Genomic DNA, 15741 nt, shown 5'->3' with positions numbered 1-15741 from the left:
CCTTCAGGAGAGACAGGGGATTGATTCTGGAGGGTACCCAAGCAACTTGGCGGTCTTTGTGACTCCAGCTCTGTGGCTAATGGCTGGGAGTCCTGTAACAACAGCTAAGTGATTTGATTAGGAGTTTTGAATGAGTCATTGGGGGTCCTGGGAGGGCAGGTTGATGAAGCAGGGTGTAATTATTAGAAACAGGAGAATGTGGATCCGCCTCAGGGGAGGAAGGGTGAGGAAGGAAGGGGTCTGGAGTTCCCAATCAAGCAGAGTACAATTGTGGGGTGAAGACTCATTCTTAGGAAATTCGCGACAAGACCATTTGATCTTGGTGTCCTCCAAAGCTTAAGGGAACAGGGTGCTGTTGGAGTTACTGTGTATGGAGGAGGATGAGTTGGGGGTGGAGGAGTAAAGGGTTTGAGATGAGATAAATGAATCCAGGAGGGAGGCCTTCAAGCTTAGCAGCTGTTGGAGTTACCTGTCACTTAGGGAAAAGTGGTGAGGGGCATTGATCTGGAGGAAAGAGAAGGACCTGATCTCCAGTGTTGACTTGAGATGGACAAGGGTTGGTACATGGTCATGGTAGGGTGTCCACAGTAGGGAGGGGAGATGATAAAGTAGGGGTGCAATTGAATGACAATGAGGGAATGGTGTTTAGCAACAGAAGGGTTTTTGGGTGTCCCAGGTTCCGGGTCCACCTGAGAGGCTGACAAAGGAGATGATAGGTTAGAACCAGTAGGCTGGGTGGCTACGAGGAGAAGGAGAGGAGTTGCTGGCGAATCTGGGGTCAGGTGAAGGTGGGATCAAATGAGATAAAGCTCCCACTTTTGCTAAAAGATTCCTTCTTAGGAAGAACACAGGACAGGTTGGCACTACCAAGAATGAGGGGGTGAGAGGAATACCCCCAGAAATGCAGTTGAGTGTTGGTGTCTGATGAGGTAGATACGGCTTTCCCCCTACCCCAACTATAGGGAGACGAGGAGAGGTGGGTCCCCCAAACTCTCTCATGGCCAAGTATGTGGCAACAGTGTCCAGAAGAAAGGAGATGGATCACCCTGATACCATGATGTCCACCGGGGTTCCCTATTGGAGATAACAGTGGTGGTCAGGTCAAGAGAGCCTGGCCTTCTCAGTCATCCATGGTCATGTCTAAGAAGTCGACTGGAGCGTGGTCTGTGTTTAATGTCTCTATGCCACAAAGTGCATGGGGACAGTCCGCTGATGAGTGTCCCTCTTGCTGGCACTTTGGACATGGTCTACATGGCCCACGGGTATTAGGGAAAGCCCAAGCTCAGTGCCCATTTTGATCATATTTGAAACAAGGACCAGGAGATCTTTGAGCACCAGAGGCAAGGGATCCTGGGAAGACTCTGAGCCGGGTCAGATGGACTTGGCCAGCATCTGGTATTTATGTTTGTGGGCCTATTCATCCCTCTCATGGTACACCTTAAAGGCCAATGCTAAAACTTCTGCCTGTAGGGTAAGGGGTCCTCTCTCCAGATGCCCAAGCTTAGTCCTAATGTCAGAGAAACTCTGGAAAAAATAAGTCATAAATAGTTGTCTGGTATATGGGTTTTAGGGTCTAAGTTAGTATACTTTAAGAGGGCCTTTGTAACATGTTCTAGGAACTGAGATGGATTTTCCTGTCTGTCCTGAACTATTTCCTGAAGTTTTTCATCATTTACTGGGTCGAGGGCAGCCTTACAAAGCCCCTCCAAGGGGGCAGGTTGTAAACTGATTTCTAGCTAAAGTGCCCCCCAGGGGTAAAGTCAGGTCCCAATGGGTGTTACAGTCTGTGACAGCCTCTGCCCTAACTGGGTGAGCTGCATTAGTCTGATGAACTTCCTGTGCGTGGGCTCTAGCCTACTCCTAAACTCACTTGTGTTCCTCGGGTAGTAGTTTGTTAGTTAGAATCATATACGTATATATAGAAAGGTGAGATCATAAGACTGGGTGTCATATTGGAATTCCTTTATAAAAGTGGTAGAGTTAGAGGTATAAGATCCCTGTTTCTTTTCTATTTGAGAGAGATCTGCTAGTGAGAAGGCGACATGAACTTTAACCAGTCTATCCACCTCGGCTACTTCTCACCAAGGGGGAACTGGACCTGACTTGGTTGATTCAGGCAGGGGCCCATAGCAGCACGAGAACGGGTAATGGTGGCTGAAGGACGGTGTCAGTGTTGGGTGCCTAGAGTGGCCTGGTGCTGGAGAGGGAGCTGGGGGCAGTTGGATGTTGAGGATGAAACAGTAGGCGTTCATTAGCAGGATGTAGGATCTAAAGTAGTGGGAGTTTCCTCTGGCTCAGGTTCATATCTAGAAAAAAAAAAACGAGATGGAAAAGACAGAGATGATGTTTTGCACTGAGATAGAAGAATGCCTGAACATATGGTAACTCCTTCTGGACAGATTCCTTAAATTTCGGAATCTAAGGAGCCATAAGGCAGCCAATTTGAGTTATCTTAGGGGCCATTTGGGCCATTTCTTAGTACAGAGGTGAGTGAGTTTAGGGGCCTTTATACATGGCATTAAGTGGAAAGGTTTTAAGTTTTCTGAAAGGCATCCCAGAAGGGCGGTAGGCTTATACTTTTCACAGGTTTGTTTCCCATGAGTGACGCAGGAAGATCCAAAGGCTTTTTTTTTTTTTTTTTTTTTGCAAGTAAGGATCAGTGCTAATGTCTCAGGCCATCAATTTTATTAGTCGACGAAATTATAGGGATCGAGGGGACACAAGGCCGAGAAGGTGACTATTCTCTAAAAGGACCCATAGATCCAACAAGTGAAGCCATCACTCGGTGAGGGCAATGCCAAGGCACTATGCCCAAAAGCCTCGCTTGTGGGGAGGTCTGCTGGATGGGATTGTTGATGAAGTGGCCCATCCGTGACCTTGAAGGATGTGGCTGGGGGTTATAAGTGGAAGGCCTGGTGTGTACACATCTGAGAAGCAGCGTGTCAGGAGAAGAGCAGTGCAGGGGAGGCACAGCCCCAGAAGCTGGCGGAGAGTGCTGGGAGGTAGAAAGGGCTCCCACCACACAATACAAGCCTGGAGTTACAGCAATAGTTGATGAGCTTGCTGGGCACGGCTGCTGTGTGGACCTGTTTCTTAGAGAATGCTTGCTGGCTCTTGGAGAACTGACCAACCAGGAACTCTGGAAAGTGTAACACACTGGGTCTTCCTCTTTTCCGTGGGTCTCCCCAGTGCTTGACAAGAAGACTTACTGAACATCTTGGCAGTGACCATGCCTTGAGGTGACCTGATTGTCTAGAACCTCACTGAACATCCTTAGCATCTCTTCATTTCCTGTACAGGTAGTGATTGATGCTCAGTGATGCTTAAAACAACTCAACACCATAGCCCTGGCTAGTCTGCAAGTCAAAGAGATCCACCTGTTACTGTTGTTTTGATTTGTGCCTCCCTAAAAGCAAGAAATGCTGAGCAGCATTGTTATTTCTTAGTAAAATGCCTGGCAGACTTTTTTCTTAAATCCTAAAGTTAAGATATCTTGTCATTGTTAGCATTTTTATTGCTGTGCAGAAACACCTTAATCACGGCAGCTCTTTTTTTTTAATATTTATTTATTTATTATGTATACAATATTCTGTCTGTGTTCATGTCTGCAGGCCAGAAGAGGGCGCCAGACCTCTTAACAGATGGTTGTGAGCCACCATGTGGTTGCTGGGAATTGAACTCAGGACCTTTGGAAGAGCAGGCAATGCTCTTAACCACTGAGCCATCTCTCCAGCCCCTCACGGCAGCTCTTATAATGGAAATACATTTAATTGCGGTGGGTTACATTTTCATAGGTTTAGTCAATTACCATCAAGGTGTGACCTGGTGGCTTGCAGGTGCACAAGGTGGCGGAAAAGGAGCTGAATGGTTTGACCTCTTGACCCACAGGCAACAAGAATTGGTGATGGCTTGGTATAGGAGACCTCAAAGTCCATTCCCGTAGCGATATACTTCTTCCAGTAAAACCGTACCTACTCCAGGAAAGCCACACCTTCTAAAGGTGTCACTCTCTCTGAGCACATGGAGGTCAGTTACATTCAAACTACTACATATCCCTTTTTGTATTTTTATCAGTTTTCAAGTCCAATTCCAGAGGATCTGATGTCCTCTTGTGGTCTCTTCAGGGAATCGGCACGCATGTCTTTCACAGACACACATGGCAGTAATACCCACCCACCCCACAAAAACAGGCAGACACCCCCCCCCCCCGCAAACAGAACCAAACAACTTAAAATGAGGTAAAAATTTAAAAAAAAAAAAGAAATGAAAAGGATTTAAAATAATGGCTAGGGGCTGGAGAGCGAAACTGGGTGGAGCTTTTCTCTGAAAAGGGTTTTCACACCTGCATACAGACTAAGTCGGAGCCTAGGCTGGCCAGGGTACTACCTGAATTTATCTTGCCAGGTGACAGGGGTCAGCATAATGCCTGAATCCTAACAGTATCATCAGGCACTCAGGCTTTCTGAACTGCTGAGCCGTCTTTCCAGCTGGCTTTAAAATATTTTTTTTTCCTTTTTAGCGTTTATTTTTTATTGATTGAGAATTTCATACATGCATAGATAGGTTTTGATCAAATCTACCCTGTATCCCTCCCCTCCATCTCCTCCTCTCTTCCCTCACGTATATTTTCCCCATTACTTCGTGTGACTTTTCAAAAAACTCACTGAATCCACTTGACGCCACCTGCATGTGCTTGGGTGTGGGGTCACCTCCTGGCGCATGAGGAATTAAGAGGCTGCATTCCTGAAGAAAATGGATTCTTGTCTTCCCTGTAGCTGAGTTACCAAGTAGTCTTTAGCTAGGATGGGACTTCCTGAGCCCTGGTTTTTAAAACATGTTGTGTGCATAGAGAGGCCAGGAGAGGGCGCTGCTTGACCTCCTTTATGACACTTTACCTATTCCTTTGAGGTAGGGTCTCTCTCTGAAACCGAGGCTCAGTTTCCTTAGGCAGGCTGGAAGCCAACAGACCCCTTTGATCCTCCACCACCGCACACACACTTGGACTTGGGGTTGCAGGCTCTCATTCGTGGGATGCCTGTCATGCTGTCTGCTTACTGGGATCCCAGCTCAGGCCCCCATGATAGCGCAGCAAGTGTGTTTAATCCCTGAGCAACCTCTCCAGCTCCCACCACGTGGTTTTTGATGACTGCTAGAATGACGTGATGGGAAAAAAAAATATTTTCTTAAATGGCTGGGACTATTTGGGCATTTTTTTTTAAAAAGCAACAGAAAAGAATGGAGAATCTTCACATGACTCTGGTAACTATTTGACAGCATCAAGCTATGTAAACAGCCAGCCGAGAGGGAACATGTGTTTCCTGACTCCTGTGTAGATGAAGAGGGGGATGTGGGGACATGCACAACAAGGGGTTCCTTGTTCAAAGTTTATCAAACAGTTTCTAAATGAGCACATTTTATTAGCTATAAAATAAACTTTAAAAAAGCTTTTTAGCCGGAGGTTGATGGGAAATGCCTTTAATACCTACATTCAGGAAGCAGAGGAATCCAGTATGGTCTACAGACTGATTTTCAGGACAGGCAGAGCAACAGAGAAAAACAAAACAAAGGACCAAAAATAAAAAAGAAATGAAACAAACAAACAACAAAACATAAGAAAAGGAAAATGCGCATTCCTTTCTGTTTTTGCATTAAAGGTCACCGTTTTTCCCCTTTTTATTACAGCAGGTATTTTGCTCTTTTCAAACTCTTTATTTTTGTGTATATGAGCGTTTTGCCTGCATGTGTCTGTGCACCACTTGTATGCTTGGTGCCTGAAGGGGTCAGAGACCACCTTGGATTCCCTGAAACTGGAGTAGATCATGGCTGTGAGCTGGCATGTGGGAGCTCTTCGGAAGAGCAGTCAGTGCTCTTACCTGGTGAGCCATCTCTGCAGCCCCAAGAAGTTATTTTCAAAAAGCTAAAAAAAGGAGCAACTATTTCAACATTGGGCAAATGTTACCTTCAGTCAGATTTCTCTAGAACCTGTGACCACCAAAACGGGGAGGAGAACATAATGAGGACAGAAAGTTCTCATGTCCTTTTCTCTTCGGTTCTAGAAGTTTTAGATCTCAGTTGTTCCATTGTGGGAGGATGTGGAGACATGGAGAGGAAGCATAAGAAGTGACAAATGGGATGGCTCAGTGGGTAAAGTTGCTGGAAGACAAACTTGACCTGACTTCAATCCCTGGAACTCACAGTGTGGAAAGAGAACCGGCCTTTGCAAGTTGCCCTCTGACCTCCATTAGTGCTCTGAGGCATGCACAGGTGCACACACGTGCAACTAAATAGACAAATAAAATAAGAAACAAAGTATCAGATCAGGTGGTTTAAAGGGGAAGTAACTGGCTGGGACAGGGAGACTAAGCCTTTTTAGACATAAACCTTTAAAACACACCATGTGAGTGCGGGTGTGCCTGTGAGTGACAGAGGACAGCCGTGGGGAGTGACGGTCCTTGCCTTTCACCTTGTTTGAGACAGGGTCTCTTTGTTGTTCCTCACTGTGCGCAGCCCAGCTGGCTGTGAGCTTCCGGGGTCTCGCACCCCCTCCCACCTCATCACAGGAGTGCTGGGATTCCAGATGTCTGGCTTTTACTAGGCTCTGGTCCTAGGAACTGAGGTCCCTATGCTTGTGTGGCTGTGACAAAAGCTTTCCCCACTGCGCTCTTCTCCAGAGCCCACACCTGAGTCTATTTAGATCTATGTCTTTTAGGTCTATTTGAACTTGATTATGAGAATACATAACTTCTAGAGATGGGACAGTCATCTGAGGTATTAGGGGCATAGCTCAGCGGTGGAACACTTACCCAATACTCATGAGCCCTGGGTTTCAACCCAGGATCCTAGAACAGTCCAGCTGCTGGCCCTGTAGATGTGAGCCTACAGGGGACAGAGGGGGAGCTGCCCTAGCCTCCTCTGATGGAGCCACAGTGACCCCAAGATATTCATTTGGTTCATTTCTATTTACCCAGGGAAGGGGTGCTTAGTGGCATGAGGACATGGGGGCCCTAGGGAATCCTGAGGGCTCAAGGGAGCAGCTGGAGTCAGGAGCAGGAAGTAAACAACTTTCTTTCCCCTCTGAGTGCACAGTCAGGCTGGAGCCTCATCAAGGATTGGGGCTGCCTGAGATAGGGCGCAGTGGTTGCTGTGGTCATGAGGATGACCTCTGAATCTCAGGAGAGACCTGGAGGGGGGTCAGGCCTAAGAACGGCATGTGTAACTGGATCCCTTGCTGCTGTTTTTCAGGAAGACCAAAATGCTTCTCGCTTCACCTCGGAATCCTTCCCCTCACAGTGTTCCTCTTGGTCTTCTTTGGGTAAGAACCCGGGCTGGTGAGGATCCTGAGCAGTGAGCATGCCCGTTTCCATGGGAGTGATGAGGGTGCTCTTGACCACTCCCACAGTGGCACGTCCACCTTTTGCTTCTCCCCAAAGTGAAGCGTCTCTTACAAGACTCTTGATTTCACAAAAGGGTTCTTGGGGCTGGATGCCCTGTCATTTGACCCTAGCTATGTGGGTGGGTCTGGGGAAGGAGAGGAAGGCAGGTCTGGTGGCTCAGAGGCAGTTCTCTCTAGATGCAGATGGTCTGAGAACCCTGACAGAGCAAAGTCACTGCTATGTCTACTGGGGCTTCTGTAGATGCAATCAGGAAATAGTCCCAGATGTGATCTTGGGCTATAGGTACCCGGCATGGGGGGGGGGGGCGTCTGCAGCTGTTACAGGTGTTTACATACAGGTCTTGTGCCCAGGGTCCTTCCTCTCACCACCTCTTTTTCTAGTGTGATGGGCATGCTTAGTTCTGTCACGTGGCCCTGCATCCCCACTGAGAACTTCTGTGCTCACTGTGCTGGGGGCAGTGGTGCCTTTTGGAGGCGGGGACAATCAGTCGGTCTCAGGTCTGTGTCCTGAACAGTGCCCCTGTGTACACCCTTCCCACAGCTATGGGTTCCTGAGCCAAAGAAGTCAGAAATCGAGAGAACCAGGAGCTGTGACTAGGTGAGTTTTGTGGAATGTGTGTGTCATATATGTATGTGTGTCCTATGTGCGTATGCGTATATAAGTGTGTATCATGTGTAAGTGTCTGTCATATGTGTCTGTGTGGTGAAGGGTTACTGACTGGGTGAACATTCTGCTTCATGCTGTCTTATGCGTCTGCCTATACTTCTACATAGATGGGTCTCCTCCTACTCTAGGCTGCCCAGAGCAGCCTCAACTACCCCATGCTGTCTTTTTAAAGGCAGTGTTTGGGGGGGCACTATTATCTTTCCTGTCTTCAGCCTTGTCCTGCCTCCTGAACCTGCCTGGGACAGCTTCCATTCCCAAAACACCTTCCCTGCAGCCTGCTGAATGCAAGAGTTTTTTTCTTCTATAACTAGAACAAAGTTGTACCCTCAGGAACTATACTCCTTCCTCCAGTCTCTGTGTACCTGGTCTTAATCTGTCTCCTGTGTTCCCCTTTTGCAGTGTGGATGTCCGGGAAGCTGCAGCCTTGTCAAGGTAACCTGCCCTCACATGGTGCTTGCCACTCTGAACTGAGGGGTGCAGATGGAGGTGTGTGTATGTGTGTGTGTGTCTGTGCATGTGGGTGTGTAATTATGAGCAGCTGGTATGTCCCTTCCTGTACCCAAAGTGGAGCACCTAGCCCTACACTTTGCATTGACTAACTGCATGTCATTTGACTTTTAAATTGTCTGCCTGGCTCCTGTGGTACAACTGAGTTTACAGATTTTCACCGCATTCCCAGGGCAGCACACACAGAACGTTTACTCCTTCAGCGTAGTAAGCACATTCATGCTGTGGTGCAGCCATCACCACCATCCGTCTCCAGAACATCCTATCTTGTAAACTGTGTCCGTTAAACACCGACTCCCCATTGCCCAGCCCTACTGGGGGTCCTGGCACCCATCTTGCCTGTTCTGTGTTGTTCCTCTGAGCATGGCCACTCTGTAGTAGTGTCTCCTAGGGATGGGGTCTTGTAGGGTTTCTCTCCTGGTGCCTGGCCAGACTCACTCAGGAAGGTGTTATCCTGCACAGGCTTCATCCCTGTGCAGAAATTTCCTGTTTCCATTTTTTTTTAAGGCTCATTCACTGCCTTTAATAAAATTATTTTTGTTTTATGTGTATGAGTTTTGCATACATGTATGTCTGTGTACAACATTCATGTCTGTAAGCAATGAGGCCATGAATGGTTTTGGGTAGGGGACTGGAGTTACAGACAGGTGTGGGTCTCCATGTGGGTGCTGGGAACTGAATCCCGTTGCTCTGCAAGAGGAGCCTGTGCACTTCTGGCTGAGCATCTCTCCAGCCCTGCATCTGGGCTGCATAGGGCATGTAGCTTACTAGTAGGGGTGGCTCATGACCCTTGGGGCTTGAACTTTTGAGGGAACTTTACACTGACATTGGGACTGGTCTCTGTTCAAGACAGAGAGCCAGGAATCTTTGTGCCATCAACTAGGGGAGGACCATGGCAGGCTGCAGGATCAGGCTAAATGATCAGCATCAACCCGGGATAGAAATGTTCAGTGTCATATGACCTGTGATTAAAGTGGTCTCAGCTCTCCCAGCCTTAAGTGGGGGAGGGGGTCATGATTTCCTCTTTCTGCCTCGTGTCAAGTAAGACTGTGATCTTCCTACTTTGGTCCATCCTAGGCTCCCAGGATCATGGACAGGCTCAATGGCTTGGTTGCCACCACTTGTTCAGGTCTGTGTGCCTGGTGTACAGCTGCCAGTGGCATGCATTCCAGGGACTTTCTTGTCACCTTGAGTTCTGGTGTTTTCTTATTGCAGGATGGTCTACGCTCAGCCAAAGGTGCTAACACCCAGGTGAGTAGATTTAGTCAGTGCATGTGTAGTGCAGGAGTTGCAATGGTACAGAAGGACGATTTGCTTGCTCTAGGGAATAGTTCAGAAGCACACCTGAGACCCTGGGTCAGTCTCCAGCACTGGAAAAACAAAAACCCAATTATGATTCTCTTTGCACGCACTTCATCAACCCTTTCCAAGACTTAAGGTCGTCTGATTCTGGAGCCCAGAGCATCTTCTGGCTCTCATTTCCCATCTGGGCTTCTGTTCATTGTTTCCTGTCTCTGTCACCAGGGTTTTCAGAGATGTGGTGGTTGCAGTGGCAGTAAACTCAGTTGCTTCTAGAGCTTGGTGGAGTGGGGTTGGGGTAGTCAGTGAGAGCTGCTGATTAGCCCAGCCCACACTCAGGGATTGCCACATCCACGGCTGTCTCTGTGCGACAAAATGCCTCTCAGGTGGTGGCCGTCTCAAAATGAGGGGCTCGTGCTATCTGGAGCTTGGCCACCGGCGGTTCCCTGGCAGTCTGCTGGAGTTATGGTACCTGATTAGCCTCAACAACCTCGTTCACTTTGTTCCTGGCGATGGTTTCTTGCATTGGCTTTGCTATCTTTTCTTCTGTTCTACTTTTCTCTTTTTTTTTTTTTTTGTTTTGTTTTTCGAGACAGGGTTTCTCTTGACAAAAACTTAATCTGTTCAAGGAACCAGGAGACATTTCCAATGGCTCCTTGAATACGGAGGAACTGATGCGTCAGTTCCCTCCCTTGATTCAGGCCATTAATGTTATGATTAAGACTCTGGCTCGCTCTCTGGGGGAATTTATGGATACCCTAGAACAGAAAGAGCTCATGATAGGAGATTTAGTAAAAGATGGGTAAATTATGAAGGAAAATGTATGGAATGGCATGAGTTACCATTTATGGAGAGGCTAGCCAGAATGAGAAACCCCTGGTACATTTTAGATAGGAAAGAAAGGCAGGCTATTCTTGATAACATGAAGCCAGCCATTCAATATTGGAACAAACCCTGGAGGTGGAATCCTGAAGAATGGTGTTTGGGTTACCTTGGTTACCTTGAGGGCAGATATGATTTAGGGCCATGAGAAAGCACAGTTGGTTAGTGGTGTGAGATGAATTTCAAAGAAAAGCTCTGCCCACCTGGCCCTGACCACAAGACTTGCTGAGAATAATCAATTGTCTGTAATCATTTTTCTATGGAAGCTTTTATGTCTTCCAACTTCCTTCTGTAATCTTTTAAAAGTGATGCTTGAATTTTAGTAAAATTGCAGCAGATTCAAATCTCGTTAGAGTTGTGTCTGTCTGTCATTCACCGAATCCTGGGTTCTCCTAAGCCTTCACCCCTGTTCTCCCCTGGGTCTTCGATCTCCAAGAGAGTCAGTCTGTGGCAAGGGGTGGTGGGCAGCCCTGAGGGAAGCTGAGGGTGAGAATCTGAGAAGGGTCCCTGCAGACGTGTTTGGTCACATGTTGCCTGTGGCTTTCTCTCCTTGCAGTAGAGAAGATGTCCTTGTCTTGACTCCGTGGCTGGCTCCCATCATCTGGGAGGGGACCTTCAACATTGACATCCTGAATGAGCAGTTCAGGCTTCTGAACACCACCATTGGACTGACAGTGTTTGCCATCAAAAAGTAAGCAGAGGGTGCTGGAGGATGGCTGAGGATAAAGTACTGTCTTTAGGGACGTGAGGACCTGAGTGTGATCCCTAATACCCATGTAAGGGTTGGGCGTGGAGGCACGCCCCTGTAATCCCAGTACTGAGGGTGGAGGGGAGAGACAAGTGGATCCGGGCAGCTTTCTGGACAGCACAGGCAAGCAGTGAGCTTCAGAGTCAGAGAAGGGACCCTGTTCAAAGAACAGAAAGAAATGACAGAAGAAACCCAAAGTCAACTTCTGGCCTCCACACAGGCACACAGGCAAGTAAAGATGAACATATACTATGGGCAGGCACACACATGCACACATACACTGGTCAGGCACACCATGCTCTATTCTTGTATTTAATATGAAGCGGATGTGGGGCTGGTTCACTCTGTCACCCTGGTTAACTCTAGTGGGCTCAAAGGGGAATGAATCCAGCTGTGACACCTACCAGAGCCTCAGGTCAGCTGTCCCTCGCTCTGTGATTTTAGCCAGGTGCTATCTTCACCCCTCAGCACACACTACACACTTCATTGTGTACTTATCCCCAGGTCTGGTGGCAAGGGACAGGATGTCCGCAGAGCTGCAGCCACTCATGGTGTACCAGGCTTTCCTTCTTAGGCCGCCACCAGCTCACAAATCATGACATGGAGATGTAGTATTAGTTTTGAATGCTTGACTTAGCTTACCTCTTATTTTAATGTGTTTCTCTTTATCTACATTTTGCCATGGGGCTTTTTTTTTTTTACCTTTCTATGTTCATTCATCTGTTTGTTCCTTCCTACCTAACTTCCCCCCTTCCTTCTTTCTTCCCAATCTTCCTTCCCTTTTCCCTTTTACTCTGTATATCTTACTTTCCTGCTGCCTGGCGCCCGGCCCTGGGCATGTCCCTTTTTTTCCCCCTTGTTTTGTTTTCTAATTCCTCCTCCTCCTTTTTCTTCTCCTCTTCCTCCTCCCTTTTTCTTCTTCTCTTGTCCTCTCCTATTTATTCCCTCTGCCCAGCAGCCCCACCTAACCATCTTTTGCCTAATTATTGGTTGTTCAGTTTACATTAGAACAATCAGGTGCCTTAGGCACACACGATGAAACATATGAACACATCTTTACATAATTAAACAAATGCAGCATAAACAAGTGGAACACATCTTTGCATACTTAGAGTGATATCCACAATAGACGTGTCCTCAGATGCAGGACAAGGTAGACAGCAAAGGTTGGGTCAAACCTTTCACTTTAGTCTTGTGGGTGGAGAGCAGCAGACCTGTAAAGCCCTGAGACCCTGGATCAGGCTGACTTTAGGTCGCAGACAAGAAACTTGCCCTGTGGAAGCCTGCAGAAGCAGGAGAGAGTGGCATTACAGTGTAGAAGGCTGTGGAGAGCTGAGAGCTGCTTTTGTGCTGCCTGCGTATGAGAAGAAAGGGGCTTTATCCCTCCCTGCAAGGGCTGGGTGACACCCAAGGATAGCACTGAGGCCTTTATACCCATCAGTCTTGAGAGAGGTTTGGGGCTCAGCTGGAGGGATCCTAGGCACCTTGAGAATGCCTGCAGTGCTAGGGACAGAGAACTTCACAATAACAAGACATGCACACTACCTTGTCTGGGTGCTGCTGGGTAGATGAGCAAATGCCTTGCCAGGTGTGAGTAGGTGCTTGGTGGGAAGAAGGCCTTTAAGGGAACTAGCATGGTCACCTTTGCATAAAGACAACAGACACGTCTACCTGTATTCTGCCATGGTCCCCACCATGATGATAACGGCCTGAATGTCTGAAACTGTAAGCTGCCATCTCAACGAAATGTTTTCCCTTATAAATATCTCCATGGTCATGACGTCTCTTCACAACAATAAAAACCCTAAGTAAGACAGAAGTCTTTTGCCCTTGGACCAGAGAGTTTGGCTTAAGCTTGACCTTCCTTTTAGGGTGCCCGTTTCCCCTTCCCTGCCTTCTCTGCGAGACTGATTCTTTCTTGGTGGAGACCATAGGGGAAGACTCTTAGGAACATGAGAGAGTTACTGAGTGGTTGTCCACAGGCAACTTCAAGTCTCTTCTGAGTTAGGTCTTGGATAGAGAGAACCCTTCCTTTCCTGAGGCAGGACCCTGGAGGGTGACACAAAGGAGGGGTGCAGGTCCCAGGCACTTAAAAATCTATCTTGGCCCACCAGAGCTTAGAATGTGGGACCCTGTGCCCAGGCTCTGCTCAGGCCAATGCAAGGGTGTGGGATGTGGAATGTGTTGGGATGGAGCTGTTACTGGAGGGGAGGGTGACAGACTCCTGGAGAGGTGGCCTACTGAGGGGCCTGCCAAGACAACAGATACCTGCAGCACATCTGCCTGGATCCCAAAGTCTGGAGTCATCTGAGTAAAAGCTTCCAGGCCTCTGCTTCAACATTTCTTGCTTAGATGTGGTGCTGATGTTCCACCCTTCTGAGGTAAAGGAGGGTGAGGAACAGCCTGCAGACTGCTCAGTACAGCTGTAAAGTGGGGATGCTGTTGCTTCAAGCCTCATGGTAGCCATGGTTTCTGCAGCCTGGGCCCCTGCCCTGGTTAGTCTTGCCCTAGCTGTGTTAAACCTCTGCTTACCCGATTGTCATCTTCCACAGGTATGTGGTGTTCCTGAAACTGTTCCTGGAGACAGCAGAGCAGCACTTCATGGTGGGACACAAGGTCATCTACTATGTCTTCACTGACCGTCCTGCCGAGGTGCCGCAGGTGCCCCTGGGGGCAGGACGGAAGCTGGTGGTCCTGACTGTGCGCAACTACTCCCGCTGGCAGGATGTGTCCATGCACAGGATGGAGATGATCAGCAACTTCTCCGAGCGGCGCTTTCTGCAGGAGGTGGATTACCTGGTGTGTGCAGATGTGGACATGAAGTTCCAAGACCACGTGGGTGTGGAGATTCTCTCAGCACTCTTCGGTACCCTGCATCCTGGCTTCTACAGAAGCAGCCGAGAGGCCTTTACTTACGAGCGCCGGCCGAAGTCCCGGGCCTACATTCCCTGGGATAAGGGCGACTTTTATTACATGGGGGCCTTCTTTGGGGGGTCAGTGGTGGAGGTATACCATCTCACCAAGGCCTGCCATCAGGCTATAGTGGAGGACAAGGCCAATGGCATCGAGGCCGTGTGGCATGATGAGAGTCATCTGAACAAGTACCTGCTGTACCACAAGCCTACAAAGGTGCTGTCCCCGGAGTACATGTGGGACCAGCAGCTTCTGGGCTGGCCCTCCATCATGAAGAAGCTGAGATATGTGACTGTGCCCAAGAACCATCAGGCAATCAGGAACCGATAGCTGAATTCCTGTTGGAGAGGCCAGGCTTATATCCAGGGTCACTCCAGGCTGTGTGGAACTGGGAAGATTTGAGAGACATTTATGAAGTGTCGCCATCTACCCCACTTCAGGGTCTAGCAGGCCCAGTACCACTTGTCTTACCCTACACTGAGCCCCTGGAGTGGCAGCCACCCTCACCTCCCACTGTGTCTCTAAGCTCCTTCTCAGTGAGATGTAGCAGGAGCTTGCAGAATATGAGGGAAATTCTGTCATGCAGTTACCTGAGGGCCTGGGCATCCTTATTCAGGCATGTCCTTCCTCTTCTGGGAGGCTTGGCAGATGGCCAGTGCCCTTAGGAATAGGTAGGAGAGCATGGAGACTCACAGCCTTCAGGCCTCAGAGGTGTTTAGCTCCTGTTTAGCCCAGCTGGCAGATCAACAGCCTGTGACCATTGCCTCTGCTCAGTTTTAGTTCATTTGGGAATAGCTAGTTATTCATCCTGGGAATAAATGTATTTGTAGATGATACAGGAAGTTTAATTTTTTTCTTTTCTTTCTTCCTCTTCCTCCTCCTCCTGCTGCTCCTGCTGCTCCTGCTGCTCCTGCTGCTGCTGCTCCTCCTCGTCCTCCTCCTCCTCTCCTTCTTCTTCTCCTCCTCCTTCTCCTTCTCCTTCTCCTCCTCCTCTCCTTCTCCTTCTCCTTCTCCTTCTCCTTCTCCTTCTTCTTCTTCAAGGTACTTGGGATTGAACCCATGGCCTCATGGATGCTAGTCAGCATGCTACCACTGAAGTCCGGGTCAAGAGACACATGACTGAACTTGCTGAGTGTTAGGTCCACTGCCTCATTTTATACTCCAGTTTTTATCAGAAATTTCCAATCTAAAGAGACTGATACTTTTTTTTTTTCAGTGTTGGGATCAGACTCATGTCCCAGCCTCCTGTTTTACATTTTTTAGATGGTAGAGGGTATTGTTGCTTGTTTTTTTTATTTTTTATTGAGGCAGAATCTCTAGTAGGTCCAACTG

General features: G+C 48.3%; 1 protein-coding gene across 1 annotated transcript; it reads left to right on the top strand.

Moving 5' to 3' along the window:
* Nucleotides 1–6995: 6995 nt before the first annotated feature.
* Nucleotides 6996–14933, top strand: LOC101990870 (histo-blood group ABO system transferase-like). The gene is made up of 6 exons (XM_005346729.2): nt 6996–7053; nt 7243–7312; nt 7935–7991; nt 9783–9818; nt 11305–11439; nt 14049–14933. Exons 1-6 carry the CDS (start codon nt 6996–6998, stop codon nt 14737–14739), a joined length of 1047 nt encoding a protein of 348 aa, XP_005346786.1. The 3' UTR covers nt 14740–14933.
* Nucleotides 14934–15741: the final 808 nt, after the last annotated feature.

Source organism: Microtus ochrogaster, chromosome 4, assembly GCF_000317375.1.
Source record: "Microtus ochrogaster isolate Prairie Vole_2 chromosome 4, MicOch1.0, whole genome shotgun sequence".
In the NCBI taxonomy this organism is placed as follows: Eukaryota; Metazoa; Chordata; class Mammalia; order Rodentia; family Cricetidae; genus Microtus; species Microtus ochrogaster.
Note: the sequence above shows the minus strand (reverse complement) of the source record. Positions and strands in the feature narration are given on the sequence as shown.